The sequence below is a fragment of the Hemicordylus capensis genome, chromosome 1, assembly GCF_027244095.1.
Source record: "Hemicordylus capensis ecotype Gifberg chromosome 1, rHemCap1.1.pri, whole genome shotgun sequence".
NCBI lineage: Eukaryota > Metazoa > Chordata > Lepidosauria > Squamata > Cordylidae > Hemicordylus > Hemicordylus capensis.
The window spans coordinates 360167005-360187524 of NC_069657.1; the positions used below are offsets into that span (position 1 = coordinate 360167005).

At 43.9% G+C, this 20520-nt stretch overlaps 1 protein-coding gene and 1 long non-coding RNA gene across 2 annotated transcripts in view; one reads left to right on the forward strand and one right to left on the reverse strand.

The window, feature by feature from the left end:
- Nucleotides 1–9599, reverse strand: part of LOC128343080 (uncharacterized) — a 31986-nt gene extending 22387 nt beyond the window's left edge. The window contains exons 1-2 of the long non-coding RNA XR_008315326.1: nt 9047–9599; nt 8031–8165 (exon numbers count right to left, since the gene is read on the reverse strand). This is a non-coding gene — a long non-coding RNA (uncharacterized LOC128343080). The remainder of the gene's footprint in view (nt 1–8030; nt 8166–9046) is intronic.
- The window catches only part of UST (uronyl 2-sulfotransferase), a 216327-nt gene continuing 205058 nt past the window's right edge, over nt 9252–20520 (forward strand). The window contains exon 1 of the mRNA XM_053291570.1: nt 9252–10132. Coding sequence (XP_053147545.1) covers nt 9520–10132 — 613 coding nt within the window. The 5' untranslated portion in view covers nt 9252–9519. The remainder of the gene's footprint in view (nt 10133–20520) is intronic.

The window sequence follows — 20520 nt, forward strand, 5'->3', positions numbered from 1 at the left end:
ATCACTCCCAGATCACTCTGTCATGCCAGGTACTTGAGATAAATACTGTGTACTTCTCCAACAGCTTTTATCCAGAGATGCGAACCAGAATCCATAATCTTGCAGGAAGTTGCTGACTCTTTCATTTCACTTCAGAGTTTGATTTTCCCCTTGTAAGCAGAGATGTAAGTTATTTCAGGGACTGTTATTCCAAAACAGTGTAAGAAGCATCAGGGCTGTTGTTCAGCATGTTTTTGGAACCAGCACAGAAACAGAGACAATCTGTGGACCCTAAAATGACCTGGCCTGCTGATGGGACTGTAGGGAAGACCAAACAAAATATGCGGGGCGGGGGGAGGGAAACAGCTGGCCCTCAAATGCCAGCATCTTGTGTACTGAGTGTCATTTTAATATCTTAGCTGGATTGTTGAAATGCTTAAGGATAACACTGTAAGTAATCTGTGATGCAAGTTAAAAAAATTTCTGAAAAACTTTCCACTGGCTGTTTCTGGGAAATAAGTTAAAAAATGGTTTTAAGCAGGCAACAAGACAACAGCATACACCCCTGCTAATTTGGCAAAGAGGCACCTTTTAACATGGTGATTCTCTTTATTGAGCAGGGGGAGAGTAACTGGCCCTATCCACCCCCATCACAGTACTTCCAGTGACAGTTGCTGGTGTCTATCTTATGTTTCTTTTTAGATTGTGAGCCCTTTGGGGACAGGGATCCATCTTATTTATTATCTCTCTGTGTAAACCGCACTGAGCCATTTTTGGAAGGGTGATATAGAAATCAATCAAATAAATAAAAATAAAATAAAATATATTCAACTGCTTGATATAACAGAATCTCCGGGCTGTTCCTGGTATGTCCTGGGAGATATCCCAGGAAAAACAACTGATGCAGACATATGCTTATTCTTATTCTTGAGCTAATATCTTTAGAATTCCAACTCTACTTTCCATAAAACTCAGAATAAATGCTAAATATTGTATTTCACTTTATTGTAGGGGCAGGTTCAAAGTCTGACAAAGATATGCCACTGTCACCACAGTTCACAGTACAAACCCAAATGATGAGGGGGGCATATAGGAAAGAACGTTTTTAAAGTGATACTTAGGTCCTATTGGAACTGGTAGTATTAAAGGGCTAAATCTTGTACTAAAATGCCACTCATTTCAATAGGCCTTTAATGTAACCAATATTCACTATATTCTACCTTGATTGTGCTGTGGTACTACATCTTTATAGTGGAAGCAATTATTGGTCAATATGAGTTAAAACTAGGGAAGTACACGAAATGGATTTTGCATTCTGTTTCAAACTTGAAATGGAACAAATGGCTAGAACAGCAGCTGAACAGGCCAACCGGAAGTTTTATGACATCCCTACAGCTGGAGTTTCAGCCAGCCACATTCCAAGTCAGGAGGCAGGGGCCAGTGTAGAAATTCCCAGTGGGATAGCGATGGGGTGCAGTTGAGGGAGAAAGTGTTGAGAATTCTCTTTGGTGAGAGAAACCCTTTTTCATTATAGCAGAGTGCACAGAGGCACAACACAGCGCAATTTACTTAGGCATGCGTGTATGCTGAGAGTAAAGTAACTTGGAGCCAATTCATAGTTTCAAATCAATATATAAGGCATTTATTAAGGAACTCCATTCTAGATAGGAAAGTGAGGAGTTAGGATCTCTAATCTATCTATCTAGCTGGATGCAGATGGATTCTGCATCTTCTCTGCACACATGGTACAGGGAGAGAAGCTTGCCATGTTGCAAGGTAGAAGGACCAGGTAAGGAAGAGAGAGAGGAAGTGAGTTGCTGGAAGGAAGGAAGTCCCTGAGATTAGCTATCTACATTCCAAAAGGATAGTGTCAGAGCAGTAGAGAAGGGATGACCAATGTCTTGACCCTCTAGCCCTCTGACTCACTAGTCTGTCCCCCACTGTCTGAGACAAGAGACAGCGCAAAGTCTTTAACTTGCAACAGAAAGTCTCTCAGGTGGGTTCTGCTGCAGCTAGATCCAGCTGCACTTCTCCTGGCGCAGAAGACAGAGACAGGAGACTGATATCATCACAATTCTGATATGAGGACGATGGAGACACAGAATCTTGGATTCTCAGCTCAGGGGCAGCCAAACCTCTTTCTGGCCATTCAGACTCCACAGAGAAAGCAGGCAGCTCTGGCAAATAAGCTAGGGAGATTAGAGCAGTGAGGACATCAAAATGTGGATTGGCAAACAGTATTCCAGGGCCCACAGTCCACAAGGCAGTGTCCCTAGCGGCTGCATTGGCACCTGCTGCTTTTGGGGTGATGAATATGCTGTCGAGGCCCTTAACTCTGGGGTAGCAGTATCTGTGTGTAGGGATTGGAGCTCTTCAGCCGCAGGTGGAGATAGTTGTGTTAAGAGCTGGGGCTGGGTTAGCTTGTGGGTTCCTTCCTTTGGGATTCCTGTGTCTATGAGGATCGTTTGAGGCTCTGTGGTGTCCCCGATCATTGAATTAGCGGTTGGGGGTGGGGGGGACTTCAGTAATGCCTCTGTCACTATATTCAAACTCTGAATCCGAGTCAAGATCAGATAAACTGACTGAAAGTATCCTCCTTGGTCTGGGTAGGATTGCAGTCTCACTTGGGTTGCTGTCCGGCAAGAACATCACAAAGTCATGCTCCAGGGGATTGGTTAGAGTTCTGGTATTTGCACTAGTGTGGCCCTTAGGTGAGGACTGATGGTGGAGGAAGTTGGGACTTGGGAGAGCTCCTTCCAGCTCCCCTCTTCCCTCCCGAATGGAGCGCTGGCCAGTCAGTAGCCGGTTTTAGGGCTTTCTGCGTGTGGGAGCTCTTGCCACCCCCATCCTGCCATGCAGCAGCTTTAAGAGGTAAAAGGGGAGCTTTCCCCTTTTGTGTGCACATTGTTGATTGACAACATAAATTCATGGCACCAGAACTCCTTTTTTATACCATTCCAGACACCACGCAGATTCTGGAAGAACGATCTCAACTCCTATCATGCTGGACCTGGAATCTTTAATCCCAAGGTTCAGGGTCAAACTAGATGTACAACAGAGATGCATGAACCCATTTCAGTCTCTTTTACAAATAGCAGCTCCAAAAAGGACCAGCCGGGATCAAGACCATGCTGCAAGGGGAGGGGTTTAATCTTTTTTCTCAAACCGTTTCCCCAGTGGAAATATCCCCATTCCTGCCCTGGCAGAAATAACATGCACGTGGTTGTGTGTGTGTGTGTCCGCGCGTGTGCGCGCACACACACACCAACTGGGACAAATAGCAACTGTGGGAAGTAATTTTTCATTGAGAAAATGGCACTTAGGAAAAGGTTAAAACTCCCTTTCTTCCTGCATTACAGTTCCAATCTGGAATGGGCCCCTCTGTGGTTGCAATTTGTAAAAGTTTTAAAGAGACAGATGTATTTATGCATCTCCATAGTGCTATTTAGCTTGGTGCTTAGTTGTACACTACTGATGCTTAACTGACAAGAGGATTTGGTATGAGTATGATCATTCACTTCAGTGATTCAGCCAACATCTAAAAGTGCTAGCAAAAGCACAGGTGAAAAGAGGGTGCACAGTGAATCCAGAGCTTCCACAAAAATTTACACTAGTAAAATACAGTGAGGCCTGCATTCAAATGTTGCATTACAGTCTCATTTGCACAGTGTTTCTCCCTTTGGAAACAGGCATGAGTGAGTGCCTGTTTAGAGAAGGCGTCAAGCAAGTGTTTATATCGGAAACATTGAATGCTATCCTGCATATGCACACACTGGCTTTTCATTTCCATGTCAAGAAAATATTGCATTGTGTTATATTTTGCACTTTCCTCACCTTCCCTTTAAAAAGGTGAGATGGGTTCATATTGAAAATGTAGAATATTGTCCTATATGTTCACATCCATTTCCATTACAATATCTCAGTCTTTTAAAAAAGAGATCGTACTGCACTGTAGTTCCCTCCTCACCCCTATGAAAATGAGTGCTGGACCAAAACTGCTATCTGAGCTTGATTTTGCCCTACACATATGTACCAAATTTCATTCTGAGATCTCATTACTGATTGGACTTATTGGCTACAAACAAACAGAATGTCAAGCAGGTTCACTAAGTTAACCAGTGCAATGGAACAAAAGATGGGTAGGAAAGGAAGTTTTAACATGGATTGACCTACTGAAACCTTAAGTTTAATTGCAAACTGGTATTAGAAATGATGGCAGTCTGGCAGACAGTACAAGATCTCTGAAAGAAGTATTTTGCAATACAAGGGATACAGAACTGCAATAGCACAGAACCCTTTGCACTGTGCTGGCTAGCCTTGAAGAGAGGGTGATCTGGGCTTTTAGAAGTTCTACAGTGTTAAGCTTTCAAGTTAAGCATCTGGTAGTGCTCAAAGTAATCATTTTTGCTCCAAGTACATGACTCTGGAAGACAGAGGTTGTTCAAAAATATAATAGGCCAAAAGAAGACTTTGGTAGATGGATAAGAACACAATTAATGGGTATTACAAGTAAATAAAATGAGAGTATTCTACCACTTCAAAGAGTGTATCTGTTATTTGAATATGAAAACATGCATTATTGTTTACGCTAGTTGCTTTACATCTTTTTGTTTAATTCTGTATAACTGGTTGTTTTGCTTTAAAGTTCCTGCATAATTCCAAAGCCATTTCCAGCATCTAATGAGCAATTTCCTAGAAATTTTCTTCCAGATGTTTATCAACGTATACAGGAAAAGTATTTGCTTTGGTTGCTTATAAGGAATGACAAATGCAATAATTAATAGCAGCTCCTTTTTTCAGCATTATTAGTATAATTTCTGAAAAATATAGCACAAGACAAACACCACAAATGAAAGGAAATCCAAAAAATAAAATAAGCATTTTAATGTTGCTTCCATAGCAGCTCAGTTCTGCAATTTTCCAGAGTATACTTCAAGCAGTATGTTTTGCAATTTTGATATCATGGCAATGATCTGGAGTCAAGGTTATGTGTCAGATGTAGTAGCCAATGTCAATTGGCCAGAATTGGTGACCAGGCCTGCTCTTATATCTTTAATGGCAGTTAGATCTGTATGTAGATATCAGCAGCTTTATATGATTTGCATATATTTGACTTTTTCAGAACACTAACAAACATCATCATGTCCTATCACATGCACATAAAGATAACAGGTAAGCAACTGGAGCAGCACCAACACAGCAGTGCTAGTGAAAGCCATTTCCTCACCCACTCTCCTCACTGCAATCTTCTTTCCTAAAAAACTGCTCCTGAAGGTCAAGGGCCCTCAGCAACAGTGTGGGATGCAGCTTAGAGGAGAGGTGAATCCCTGGAAACTAGGCAGACACACATCCCACAATCAGAGTTCAACTCACGGATGCAACATGTCTACATCCAGCTTCCAGGGATTCCACTCTCCCCCTACAGTTCCCATGTTGTATCCATGCCTTTGCCAAGGGTACCTTGGCCCTCAGATATGGTTTTTGGAGGATGTTGGAGGGCAGCAACAAAGAGAAGAGAGTGGGGAAATGGCTTGCACTAGCACTATTCCACTTGGCCTTGCCCCACATCTTATTTGTCTGTTCTTTGATCCCATCACATGCTTGCTTGTGACCTTTGCTCATCCAGCTACACCATCTTCAGAATCCAAAAGGTGCCTTGTTTTCTCAAATGTCTCCACCCATTCTCCCTTGCTGCCCCTTATGCATAGAATATCTCCCAGAATGCCTTCTTAATGCCACCTCGCTTACTTCTTTTAAAACCCTCCTCAAAAGCTATCTTTCATGTGAAGCCTTTTGGCACAGCCTCTTAATCCTGATACATATATTTGCAACTATAGCATATACTTTATCTGCCTGTCTATTCCTTCCTCTTCCTCCGTTATCTCCTTGTGTTGTTTTCTAGATTATAACCCAACTCCTTGGGTCATGTTTTCTCATTCTTGGTGAAGTGCCACATACATCAGTGATGCTATAAAAACAAATACATAGATGTACTTCCTTCTAGTTCCCTGTGTTATATTTCCCATCCCCACCATCAGACTCCTTACATTCTAACATTTCTACCAAACAAAATATTAACAAGACTAGAGATAATAAGTAGCCTTCAACACAACAGAAAGAGGAAGAAAAACAGAAAACTTGTAACAGTAAAAATCTGATAGAAATGGCTAGGACCCATCTTTCACATTCTTGTTTTCACACAACTACAGAACCAGGTGAAAAAGTGGGAAACTGCACTGAAAAATACTTTCTGTATACTAGCTTCTGTATAAGTTCTTAGCTATTATAAATCTATCTTTTCTATTAAAGCAAAGAGCACTTCCTTAGAGTTAGACAAAGATCTTAGTCTGATATCCAATCAAAATTCAAATTTTTGATCTTAGAAATGCATACTAGACCTCACTTGTTGAACACTAATCTCTCCTTCCCACACTGTCTTGCAGAGTTCCATTCCCTTACTCCCACCCTTGTTTTCCAATCAGTCACAAGTTTGGGTCTACCTATTTAAGCTCCAATAAGAAACCATTGTTCCTATTTCAGTGCTTGTATTAACATGGCTCTGTGGACACCAGGAGTCAGCACCGACTTGATGGAACAACTTTACTTTATGAACTTAGCAAAGCCTGGAAGACTGCTTTATCTATTACAGCTGTTTTGAATCATCACTGTAGTTATCCCTTACATATAAGCCTTACATCAAAATAGTCACAGACTGTACCTCTTGCATCCTTTGACATCACTGTTTGCTATTTACTTTCTTCTCTTCAGCCAGCTCAGACAATACTGCCTGCCAGCCCAGTCCACCACAAAAGGAAGGGCATGAGTGTGTGTGTCCTACCCCTCTGGCATGCCACTCCACTCAGCTGAACTGTGTTGGGTAGAGTGCTTGACTCACACTTCATAGCACAATTAAAACATGACTCTATTTAAAATTGTATGCTGAAGGATGGTTTAGCTATTCTGTCTCCCTGTCCCCTCCCACAATTATGTGACAGCAGGAAAGCATGCCAGGCAGGGAGGCAGGACACGCACACTCATGGCCCTCATGGCCTGATTCAGCAGGATCAACAGACGGTATTATCTGAATCTCTCTCTCTCTCTCCATTCTCATGTATCCTCTCTAATAAAAGCCTTGGTGTCCATCCGTGGACACCCAGGCGTGTGTCCGTGCCTCCCTCGGCCGTTCTGGGCATGCGCAGAGCGCATGCCCAGAACACGCCGAGGGAGACACGACCGCCGGGACCAGGCGGCCTTGATGGCCGGGAGGAGAAGTGGCAGCCGAGGAGAAGCGGCCGCCGCGAAGCCGGGCAGGGGGAAGAGGCGGCAGGGGAAGCTGCCTCGGCCAGAGGACGCGGCGTGGCCGAGGCGGCGGTGGAGCCACGGCCGAAGCCTGGCTGCGCCACCAAAGCCGGGCGGGGGAAAGAGGCGGTGGGGGAAGCCAGCCGAGGTGGTGGCGGAGCCGCCAAAGCCCAGCAGGGGGGAGACTTTGGGGCCCTTGCCCGGCCGGGGAGACCGGCTGCGGCATGGAGGCTGGCGGCAGGAGGAGGAATGGCGGCGGGGGGCCCGGAGCACTTACTAGCGCCCGTTATTTAACGGGCCAAAAATCACTTGTGTATACATAATATGCCTCTGCCAGCTGAGGCAGAGATGCACTTCATGCATCTGATGAATTGGACTCTAGTTCATGAACGTTTATACTAACAAATTTCTTTTGGCTTTTAAATTGCCACAAGACTCTTCATTTTTGCTGCAACAGGATAAATAACATGGTTATCACCTGGAAATATTTTTCTGCCATTGCTGAAGGCATGGGGAGACTGTTGGCCATTGAAATTGTACAATTTCCTACAACTAGGCATTTATTTACTTTTTAAAAGTTATCTTTTTATAGATATACATACAAAATCAGCTCTTAGACATCTTGTGTTTTCTCAGAATGCATAGCCAACACATAATCCCTTCTAAGAAGTTGTACTCGACTGACTGTAACGATGAGCCACAGAAAAGGAGACTGACCCTTGTGCTATTTATTTATTAAATGTCTATCCTACCTGTTCTGTGGAACTCAGGGCAAGATCCGTAAGTGTCCCATCCAAATACTGCCCAGACCAATATGTGATAGCTTCCGTGAGATTCCTGCATCATGTGCCAAGATATGTAGAGTCCAAGTCATGTTTATCCACCTTCTGAAAAAAAAAAGTAGTAAGAAATGGCACTCAGACAACATAAAACTTTCTAGTACATCTGCAGTAAAATATTTTCCTGACTTCTCACCCATCCCAGTTGCTTCAATAATCATATGCTCTTTAAAAATAATAATTCTAATGCTTAGGTCTCAGCTGGGAGATCTCAAAAATTCTGCTAAAGCTGTCCATAATTTTTTGTTCTGTGGGCTAACAGCACCATATTTACTCAAATGCAAGACCTACTGGCTTCAGTGGGGCTTATTCCCAAGAAACCATGCATGAGATTAGAGCTTTTAAAGTGTCCAAATATGCTCTACTTTTGTTAACTTATTCGCTGCTCTGCTTGCTTTGGCAATTCTCTCTAATAAAACTTTCTAGTATATATTTCTAGTAAACTTTCTAAATATAAATTTTCAATTTCTGAAACTGGTTCCTGATAACCCTTTATTCTGAAGAAAAACCTAGTACTAGAGAGATGTGATTCACTTGTTTTGCATCAGGGATATGAAGAAATTTGCTTATTTCACAATTCTGAATAGATTTTGAAATGACACACAGTGAGGACTGCACAAAATACGTTAGTTTTCTAATAATAGACTCAACTATATTATTGAAATGAAGTTGCTGTGCATTAGCCTAGTCTTATGCATGTTTATTGGGAAGCCCCACTGTACACAGTGGGGCTTTTCCCCAGATGTGCCTGCATAGGATTACAGCCTCAGTTACATATACCTTTTATTATGACTGCTGCATGATGATAAGGTACACTGTAATGCAATAAACTGCTATATTGGCTACAAGGCAATTGCTAAGTTGTTCTTAGCATCACTTGCGGATACACGGCCCCAAACGAGCTTCAGCCGATAGTACCGTGTGCGTACCTCTTACTGGTATACAAATAATAGCTTACTCTTTGTAGTAGCATCAAACAGTAACGCGATATACTAGTATATATAATCCATGCACTAGTACACATGGATTAAGAAAATTCGAGCCTAATCCTAAAACCTGTTTTGTCCTTCTCTGGGATTTCACAGGCAACGCAGGCTAAGGCCACTTGAGGAGAACGCGGCGATAATGGGAAACAGGAAGCCACAGGAGCTCTAGTTGGAAAGGGTCAACGCCGCCCGTGGCGCCACGAGAAGAACCGCGCTCGAGAGAGCTTCGAGTTCGGCCAGCCTCATTCGCTCAGACGTCGTCGACGCGAGGAAGACAGTGAGAAGCAGCCGCCAGGGGTCGCTGGTGTGGCGACTAGAGGCAGCCCCTCGGCGCGGCCGATGGGCGGGCCTGCGAGCGAGAGAGACGCAAACAACTTTTTGCAGCGAGTTGCAGGGCAGGCACCGGCCCGCCGTGCATGAGCTGTAACCTGATCCGGGAGCGAGACGCTGGAAGGCGAGAGGGAGCGAAAAAGCGGCTGCGGAGAAGGAGGAGAGGAATCCTCGCCAAGGAGCCGACGAGGGGGGATGGTGGTGGCCGCCCCCTCCACCCGCTCCTAGAGGCGCCCAGACCACGGTGGAGCCGGCAATGGGAAGAAGAGAAGCCGCCTGAGCCTCCGGCGAACTTTTCTCCTCCTCCACGCCGGGCAGTCGGAGCTGAGCAGGCGGATGGAGGATGCGCTCTCCCCGGCGGGCTGTGTGAGCAGGAGGCGGCGGCGGAGGAAGCGACGGGGACAAGGACGATGATGAAGAAGAAGCTGCTGCCGCCGCCGCCGCCGCCACAGCCGCAGCGGCACTACAGCACGGGTTGTCCGGAGCCCCGGCCTCATGTGGCCCCGTCGGCCCTTGGGGGTCCCGGGCAGCAGGGAGTGGGCTGGAGGCGGCGGCGGCCCCTCTCCCTGATGCCCTTCCTCTCCCTCCGCGACTACGGCTTCTGCATGGCCGCCCTGCTGCTCTTCTGCCTGGGCTCCCTCTTCTACCAGCTCAACGGGGGGCCCCCTCACTTTCTGCTGGACCTGAGGCACTATCTGGGTAAGAAGGTGGCGGGGAAGGAGGGAGAGGGATGCCGCTGCCCGAGGAGGGACAGAGGGAAGCGTAGCTCCGGGGCTGGGGGACACAAGACCCAGTCCCTGGCGCACCTTATGGACTTGCAACTGTGCTAAGCAGGAGACGTCTTTATCAGATGTCCGGGGTCCTTTTCTCCCCGGAAGGAGACAAACACTTTCCCTTCCCTCTTGCATGATTGCGGGGGGCTCCTCCCTCTCTTGAATCTTCATAGGGCAAATGCAATTGCTTACCAAGTGGTAGCTTATCGTCGTGTGTGTGTGATAATCTGGTAACCAGGTCTAGCATCCAGACAAGTTTGGAAGTGGTTTTTCCTCCGCACCCTGTCTGAAATCTGACGGAATAGGGAGATGGGAGTTTTCTCCTTTATGCTTGACAGGGCGTTTTCAACGTGGTGTTGGTGGCTGCCACTGTCCTAAGTTGCTAATTGGTTGTCTGTACGGGAATACACGTTATTAAACGTTTGGAAACTTTAGTCGATGGATGCCATTCTTGCCACATACTTAAAATCAGTTCATTAGTTCAGATTATGTACTGCTCTTTTCTTTCAAAATTACTAACACTGATTAAAATCTATGTGTGAGTTAGAAAAGGGAAGTATTAACTCACACAAAGCAGTGATAAAGTATGAATGAATGGCCAAGTAAATTTTTAAGAAGTAATTAGTCTGTTTTTAAGTGGTCTTTGAGTATGTAATGTCTAGTCCAGCATGATATTTTGAGGCAGGAATATAATTAAAAAATATTCCCTGCACATGCCAGCCCACTGTTTCACGGATAATGTTCAAGATAGGGAAATATTCAATCTCCCCAGGCACTATAATTCATGGACAAATTGTTTTCTAGAGAGAGGTTGTCTCAGTTTTTAAAATTACCACTCTAGATCTTAAACCCCTGGCTTTCTGTCCTCTCTTTGGAAGACACAGCTCATAGTTCTCCCTGCTGCTTTAAATGCTTGGAAACTGACAACATCTCCCTCCACGATTTTTTCTAGGCTAAATGAACCCATTTTCTTTAGCAAGAGCAGCTGCATGCCTGCTCATTTGCACTCTTGTTAGCTTCCATGTGGAGACTTTGTAGTTGAGTGGTAGAGGAACTAGTGTTTGTCTGAAAAGGGGAGGAGGAGGAGGGATGTCCTCCAGGTCACCCTTGGCCTGACCACAAAATAAATCATTGTGGTTCACAGCCAGTCCCAGTGGTAAAATAAAAGTGAGAAATAGAATGACAAGTGAAGTTAAGAGAGTGCTGGAAATTCAAATGTCAATAATTCTGGATAAGTTGGTTACAATGAACCTTAAAAGAAGAGTGTTAAAAGTGGAAGGTGATAGGCATACAGTAGGCTCAAAATGACGACACCAGCTGTCTTGCTGAGTTCATTCCAATGCTCCTGACCCAGGAGGAGGATGTCACCGTGTCTGTTTACTAAGGCCTGTTTCATGCATGGCAGTTTCTTTCTGCAATATCCATCCATATAAGACTGTTGTCCTAGGTAATAAATAAGCCTGACACTTCATTAGTGGGCTATATGCACTAAGAGCTTGTAAATCTAGAAATATGCTCATGAACTTATTGCATGTGACAGTGGTTCTCCTATCCAGAAATGAATTCTTATAGGAAATGGTCATGCATGAGATGGCTCTTGGAATCATAGTAATGTACCTACCCTGCACACAACTTCCTCTCTCTTTGCCATGTGGTCTCTTGGATTTTGTTTTTGAGTCAAACCTTAGACCTCCCTTACAATGTTTTTATTAATTCATTGTAGTTCCAGGTATATCTGTCTTTATTATCCACTCCCTTCCATTTCCATTGTCTTCCGCTGGAATTTAAGTAGCCTCTTTCACCTGCTGCTCCATTTTCTGATAGTTGTTTTGTATGTGCGCTGTCCAGCAATTGTGCATGTGTGTGTTGCAAAGCCCATACATGTTTGTCATGTCTCAGTGAATGAACCCAGTCTTTTGCTTAAATCTGTTGATCATAACATGCTCCATATATTTATATACCTAACCCAAATTCTAATACTTATCAAAAATTACATTTTTTATGGAGGTGCAATTTTTTATTTTAGTGGATAAAATATTATGCTCAATCTTCATTTCTGTGCGTGTGTGACAGAACATGCTATTTTTAAAAACTTTAAAAACGTGATATAGACATTTTTCCAGAAGGGTGGTTTTTTTCCTTGAAAGAAGTTAAAGCTTCTTTCTGAGTCTTAATTTAATTTAATTTAATTTAATTTAATTTTTTGCCCCAGCTGCTTAAGACACATCACATTGTGAGTTCTAGTACTTTCCAAGTCTGTACTCTGAATTCATTTAGCACTGAAGGCTTCCTAGAAGGAATGTGAATCTCTCTCATGTATGTGGCTGGGGAAACCATAGGGGGTTGGAGAAGCTGAGCTTCTAGTTTCCTGAAGCAGAAATAAGTGATACCCAAGCAAAACAGTGTAATCCAGACTTCTGGCTGGAAGTCTACAAGCAAAGGGGGTGGGGGAAGGGATTATGAAATGTTTGAAAATGAAATGTGCTGGGAGTTATATTGTGGTTTTGTGCAAGGAGGAGGCAACATGCTGTGCTAATTGGTAGTAAGAAGCAAGGACTGAGAGTATAACAGTATGATCAGAAAAATGGAGCATTTGGCATCAGAATAAGATGTATTTATATAACGTTAGAATCTGGATTGTGGTGTCACTCCTCTAAACATCTTGGTTTTAAAACTATTTCAGAAGCTACATAGAAACTAGAAACATATAAAACTTTATCAACACAGGTGAAAACTATACTTCTGTCTTTCAGAGACACAGACTTTACCTCTTTGTTCTAGAGAAAAGTATTATCTGTGCCTACTCTTTCTCTCCCCTCCCCCCTCCCCCCTGCCCACAGTTTTAAACTGTGAAACTAGTGTGAGAAATGCAGGCTGACTTTACTCTGAGAAAAGTCTGCAAGAACATCTTCTAAGAACTGGTTTAGCTTAAGTTAACATTAAATCTAGGTAGTGTAGATTGTGTTGATAGACTCGAGAACTCAAGTATTTTTAGGACTTGAACTCTGCAGCTGATTGGCAGCCTGATAACATAGTTTCCCTTCTGCCATTGGTAAAATTTGATAACATATACTGTATTATGTGCTATGTGAAGCACATCCTTTTGTTTAAATATTAATTGGATGATCCCTGCTTCTAGTGTTATGAGAGATGGAGAAGAATTTCTCTATACACTTTCACTATACCATGCATTATTTTATAAACCTCAATAATGGTTCCCCTGACACTTAAATCACCTTTTTTTCCCCCCTAAACTAAGAAACCTCATAAGCAGGGGCAGAGTATTCTTCTTGCTGCCCATAGACAACCAAAGATTAGCTGCCCCAGGGACAAGGGTAAGGGGGCTTGAGAGGGAAACTTAATTCTTTTTTTTTTTAACCTTTAAAAATGCCGCTGTGTGGCAGTGGCAGTGAGAGCGCGGCCCAGCTCCTAAACCATGACAGGAGTTGAGGTTGGGCGCTGGCAGGTGGCAGAGCTGGTGACTAAGGAACTCCTCACTCAAGCCCGGCTTACTCACAAATGACACAGAGCGGGTGATTTCGTTTGGGGCCTGTGCTTGCGCAGAGGCCTGAAATTGCCCGCTCTGTGTCATTTGCAAGTAAGCCGGGCTTGAGTGAGGAGTTACTGTCTCTGCTGCCTCCTTTCAGCACCCAACCTCACCTCTTGTCATGGTTTAGGAGGTGGGTGGTGCTCTCATCCCCGCTGTGCCGCTGCCACACAGTGGCATTTTTAAAGATGGGGGGGGGGAATTAACTGTCTCTCTCCAAGATGCCGCTCCCCAAGATTTGCCACCATAGGCAGCTGCTTATACTGCCTATGCGGTAATCCGCCTGTGCTCATAAGGAAAGTGCTCCAGCCCCCCGATAATTTTGGTTGCTGTCTTCTGCATCTTATTCAGCTCTACAGTATCTTTTTTGAGCATTGGTTGTGGGTGAAACTGGCATGTACCTGTATATAATACCGCTTGTGTAGGCCCTGAAAACTTCAGCTCTTACCATCTGATGCTGTATGCTCTGGATTATGTGTGTGTCCAATTCAGATACTTGCCGACGTGAGAAGGCTGGCAGCTGTCATGTTGCTCTGTAAGTGGTGTCTTCACCCATTTTTCCTGATGTGTGAAATATCTTTTGGTAATACACCTTTGCCTATCCTTTGCCTATCCGTAACTTCTTTTTTGTTTAGGGGTTCAGCTCTTTTCAGGTTGATACAGTTGCTTGTATTTCATGGTAATGTTGAGATTATTTTCACAATATTTAGTGCAGTGCTAGTTGCTGTACCAAAAAATAAATAAATTGGTTTAATCAGGCCCTGCTGCAAACTCACAATTTGTTTGTGTTTCCACCCCAGATTTTCACATTAAAAAAAGTGCTGCATAGAGGTAATCGTACACATGTTACTTGTATCCTGTTGGAGACAACTTAATATTGGAGGCAGATAGTTGTTTGCATCTAAGCTTAGAAGCAGATAGTGATTGAGTGCAGAAGTGTAACTCCATATATGGACTGCGATCTGAGAGTGGTAACCCATCTAAGAGGCTCTTGTGGACTGCGATCTGGGAGTGGTAACCCATCTAAGAGGCTCTTGTAGCCAGGAAGCTGAACTGAACCTGGTTCAAAGATACTTTTTAGGTTGAGGTTCAATTCTGGTTCACTGAAAATCTCAAGGCTTACTTGAACCTGAAGCAGAACTGAACCCCTAAACAAAAAAGAAGAAGCAATAACCAGCTCAGAATAAGTAGTTTATTAACTGGACAATTGAATATTCTTTTTCAGCAAGTGGTGAGGTCTCTCTGCTCCAACTGTATTTAAGAAAATCACGTCTCCCATTGAGCTATCTGAAAAGAAGAGGAGGAGCAGCAGCAGTAGAGACTGATAGGCAGTTTCTAGAACTGGTTGTCAGGTGCTCCAGCAGAAACTTCCCACCCACAGACTGTTGTCTAGTGGCCACAAGATCTCATTATACTGAGGCTGAAAACAGTCCTTATCATTTATTCTTTGCAGGACCCTTGTGAAGTTAGAATTAGGTGTCCTAATTGCGATGGGAAATTGATATTTAGAGAGTCCTAATGAGTTTGGAGATGGATATGAAAACCTGATTAATATTCACTTTATTACTTAAGGCTTTCCCTTCAGCTTTTTCTCCTCTGGCCACTAAGACTAAACTGATTTTAAGGTTTTAAATGTGATCTTTATGGAATTTTTTTGTATGTTAACTTTTGTAAACTGCCTTGGGATGCCTTATGAAAGGCTGTATAAAAATTGAATAATAAATAAATAACCAGTTTTGAAATGTGAGTAATGCTACATGTATGGAATGTGGGGTTTAATCTACTCCATAATTATTAAACATAAAAACCACACGTTGTACCTTAACAACAATATTACATAATCATAACTGTTAAGTACAGTATAACCGTACAAATCCTTGTAACAAAATTCTGCAGTACTTGCTAGCTCCATAGGACATACCACTAGCCTTCTATAATGTATTAGCTATTCAGAAGCAATAATAAACAGTCAACCGCAACCAGTAACCCGACGAATCTCGGATGTGGCTCGAAGGACATCTTTGTTCTACCCCTGTCCCAAATATGGGACCAGAAGCCTTAAGATTCATCAGTTCCCACTACTGATTAGCTCAATCTGCATTTGTATTCTGGACTTGCCAGGCACTAAGATGCATAGAGCCAACTTGCAGCAACATGTTTTTTCCAAAAACCTCTCTGTAAACAGAGAGGTCTGTAAACAGAGGGGTCATCTAAAAGGCCATTGATTGAGTGTTGTCATTAGGTTTGACACCTGCCAGAGATTACAGGCTGATGGTTGCTTGCAGATGCCATGGAATAAAGATGACCCCCAAAGGACAATGAGTAAGTAGTACTCAAAATGAACTCTGGAAATAGCTTTGATGGGGGTGGGGCTGCTTTGCTGGGTCATAAGGAAGGTTCTTACTGAAAAAATAAATAAAACAAAATTCTGGTTTGTAACGGGTACTTTTGACCCTTAAACCCAACTGTAGTGATATTGAAAGGGGGGGGAGTCTATGAAAATAGAAGAAATATTGTATTTACACCCTCTTCTTCTGACAAGAAATGGAAAAAACCAGTTCGGAACTAAGACTCTATAGCCAGAGTGACTAAAAATTAAAAAGCATTTTAGGAGGATACTTTGACTCTCAAGCACCTTATGTGCATAGTTTTTCAGTTTTCCTAGTTGTAAATATGGCTAGAGTTGACCCCAAAATCTTCTATAAGTAAACATCATTTTCTCAGTAGATTTGGGAGGATGGACCATGAAACTCTGCACAACAATTCAAAGATTATCATGGTTGAGGAATACATAGATCATGGGGTTCTACTACTGACCCCAGCATTCAACCAAATGTTAATAAAACCAAGGCCTAGGGAAGAATCACAGTTCCTAACTGTCCACAGAAAATTATCATGTTACACCACTGTAGTATGAGCATAGGGCATTAATGTTGTGTTTAACATTAATGAGCAGTTTGTTTAATATTCTCATGTTAATAGTTATTATTGAACTCCTTTTGTAGACTTACATTGCAAGCAAGCAAGCAAGTTTGATATTATTTTACATGGAATGTATCCTAAACCACTTCAAAACTGGATCAGAGTCTGAACTGGTTACGAAACCCCCTTTTAAAGTTAACGTCTGAACTGGAACTGAACCAGAGAGTTAAAAAATGCTATTGAACCTAAGTGAGAACTGAACCCAAATTTTTAATGGTCCCTCTCCCTATTCATACCTACGAAGATGAGGTCATGAACATTCAGAGGTAGAACAGTGTTTTTTCATGGTATAGAGAGTAATCCTCAGTGTCACGAGTTTAACAGCCTCTGCATGCTCTGAGACAGGACCAATGAAATTTCATACAGGCGAGTTCCTAGGCACAGTAGCTGTCAGTCAATCCCTAGTTCCGGTCCTATCTCGCTCCCTTAGACAGCTCTTGGTTCAAGCTCCTGCTCTTAAATTGCTTTACTTAAATCGTATTGGACTAGTTCTCTCCTTTCATTCCTTAAATTCTTTTCTTCTATGTACAAGGGTGGGAAGGGAATCATTTTTATTATCTAATTGGTATTTTTCAGTTGTTTGGTTATTTGTATCAAATTGGTTCCTTTCGGTGGAAATTTGAGTAATTGCATCAAATTGGTATTTTTCAGTTGAAATTGGCTTAATTGGTTCTCTTTTATTTTCCTCTTAAATGTTTTCAATTATGTGGTAGTCCTTGCGGCTTTATTATGGAAGTATCTCAGCTGAGGGATATGCTTAAGGGTTTCCTGTCAGGGACCCATTTCTGAATTGAGTGGCAGAGGCCCCAAAAGGGACTTCCTGTCTGTACCCAAAAGGCCCTGTTCGGTGTCTACTCCGAGAGAGTGGGAAAGAGAGATGTGTGCCCGTTATCTTTATAGCGTGGGCCAGCACCTTGGAGTGAGTGGTCTCAATTGCCACGCTGCCGAAGTTCCACAAGAATGCGGCAAAGAAGTCTAAGCACATTATGGAGGCGGAGGGGACTAAATGAAAGAGAAAGATAGCAGAAGGGGCTAAACGAAAAAAGACGGTAAAGTGCTCAGGGCACCACTGAGCGAGAGGCTTCAAATTCAAGCTGTTCAAAAGCTGTTCAACCTCCATTGCCCACCTGATCTGCCTCTCAAAACTGAGAACGCTCTGCCCGCCATCTTGGAGCCTACTCTGCTGATCCTCGCACCTGCCACATCAGAGGCGCCTGCCGTCTTGCAGCCAGATACCAGTCAGGGGTCTTGCTTGTTAGCCCCTGCGCATAATGTACCAGCCACAATGGATTTTCCATGTCCAGCTGCACCGAAGCTGCCATGTGTGCCTCACTTGCCTGACCGGACTGTTCCTACATCAGAACCTAGGGGCTCGATCCTGCCGCTGCCGGCAGTGTTACTCTTTACACCAGCTGGGGATCTGAGTTCCAATCTACTGGTTATTCCTCACGATGTTTCAAAGTGACTGCAGGAGTTTGTGGTTAAGCAGTGTTTGGCTGTTGTGTCTCCCCTCACCTTGCTGTTCCTCCCTGCTGTTCCTCCTGTTGCCCCACTCCAGTCCCTACTGCTCCTTCTGCACCTGTGCCTGTGTCCCCAAGTTTGCCCCCAGATGTCCTGACCGTCCTTCCTTTTTGTCTTCCCAAGATTCTAGCCCCATTCCATTTCTAGACAGGCCATTCCATTGGGGGAAAGAGGGGAGGTTTTTGCCCAGACAGAGAAAGTTATCTCGCAGTAGGAGAGCTGTGACTCCTTCCCCACCATCCTCCTCAGAGGAGACAAGGGTTTCCAAACACTCTGCTCCTGCGCTGGCTCCTCCCATAATTATGCCACCATCAAGTCACCCTGCAGTGCCCATTGTTCCCAATTTGCCAGCACAGCCTAGGGGCCTGCTTTACATCCCCTTAGTATGAATTGTGTGGGTTGTATTCTTGTTGAAGGTAGTTCAGTGGATTCTTCTAATAGCTCACAGTAGGATCCTGCGCTTGTGTGGAATATCTGTTCTGTGTGTTGTAAGATATTTCTGGGTTGTAGCACTTGGGGCTAACTGCACATGAAACACTTACATGTAATAGCAAAGCTGGCTTGGAAGGGTGAAAATTTGACTGAAGAATTGCCAGGAAAGAAAGGGTATGTTTAAATCTTTTCCTTCCCTCCTTGTTCAGCGGGATCTAAAATTAACTGAGTGGACATCAAAAACCTTGTGTGCGGGCACATGTCTGCACACCTTAGAAGGACCAATGCATGCTAGAATAGGATTGAATGGTTTCTCTGAGAGTAGTTCTCTTTGTATTCTCATTTGCTGCTAGTTGCAGTGTGTCTGGCCAAGTGCTTGGATCTGGTATTGAGCCTGATTTCCCAGTGGATAGATCACTGAGCTTCTCCCGTCAACCTGCTGAACTTATTTTCCTCCTACCTATCTCTGCATGTTTCCTTGCTGCTCTCCATGGCTGCTAGTGCCATAATGCTCACTGCCATGATGTGTCTGCTGCCCCTCAATAGATTGAGGGGCAGCAGGTCAAAGATTGGTCCAGGTCACTCCACAACCTAATAGCACTGAAATAGGGTTGATTTTCTTGCACTGTCTAAGCTAGAATTATTGGCTGACATCCTGACTAATGAAGTGCATGTGTAAAAAGACTGCAGGGATGCAACTCCCCCCCCCCCGCCGCCGCCCACCATCTAAGCACTGCTGTTGCGCAGATAGGTCAAATGTCCCAGCTCTGCACTGCCCATGCTCGGGAAGCGAGGAAATATGTTGCTTGTCAGCTCTGTATTTCCTCTTTTCCAGAGCTCTTATGGAGCTTGGTCAGAGCAGGGACCTTTGACCCATTTGTGCAGTGGCACACGCATAGAGGGACAGGAGGGGGAGTTGTGTGCGCAAGCCCCAGTCACATCCCCACGGTCCATATGTGTACTTACGTTAGAACATCAGCGAATAACTGTTTAGAAAATGTATCCTTTTAGAAAATGTAATATACCTATATGCATAAACTATATACTGGAGAAGGGAGAGGCAGCGGGAGGGGGCACCTCCCTTTGCTTATGAGGGGGGAAGAGTTGGGAGTCATACTTTGGGGGTGAAGAGAGTAGATTGGGGTGCATGTGGAGAGGTAACTGAGGGTTCCTGAGGCAGCAAGCAATAGGAGGTGCCTCCTCCTGTCACCATCTTCTCCAGTTCCATGGCCAAGTGGCGAATCCCTCCGTCCCTGCAGGCAATCAAGTTGTGGCCGTGGCCAGCCCTGCTCAGGGTGTGTAAGGGGCTGGGATCCCTTGGGGCAGTGGTGGCAAGCGGCTGTGAGGGAGGGAGCCAGGCAGGTAGGCTCCAATGGGGTGGTGCAGAAAGAGACAAGTGAGGTGAAGAGAGGTTGAATGGGGAGTTTGAAGACTAGTGCACAGATGCTCTGTGCTGATTAAGCTAGTTACTTCTAAATATGTGATCATCTGCAAAATTTCCCCCTTGGTGAAGCTACTCGGTAGTAAGAGGCTGGAGCAGTGAGCCTTTATTTCAGTGTCATTTTTGTATGCATTTTTGTATCTACCCTCTTTGTGTGTTTACTTTTTTTTAGTGCTTTAAACAACAACAAAGCTTGGCATTAGAGAATCATGCATATTTTAGTAGGGGGGCGGGGTGAGTTGGAAGTTAGTTTAAGAAAATTCATAACCAAGATTTAAGTTGTGGCTTCCCTGTGGTTTAATACTGTTAATTTTAGAATATGTTTTGCTGTGTTTCTATTTGCATATCTTTGCATATCCTTGCATATCCTTACATATCCTTACATACAAGA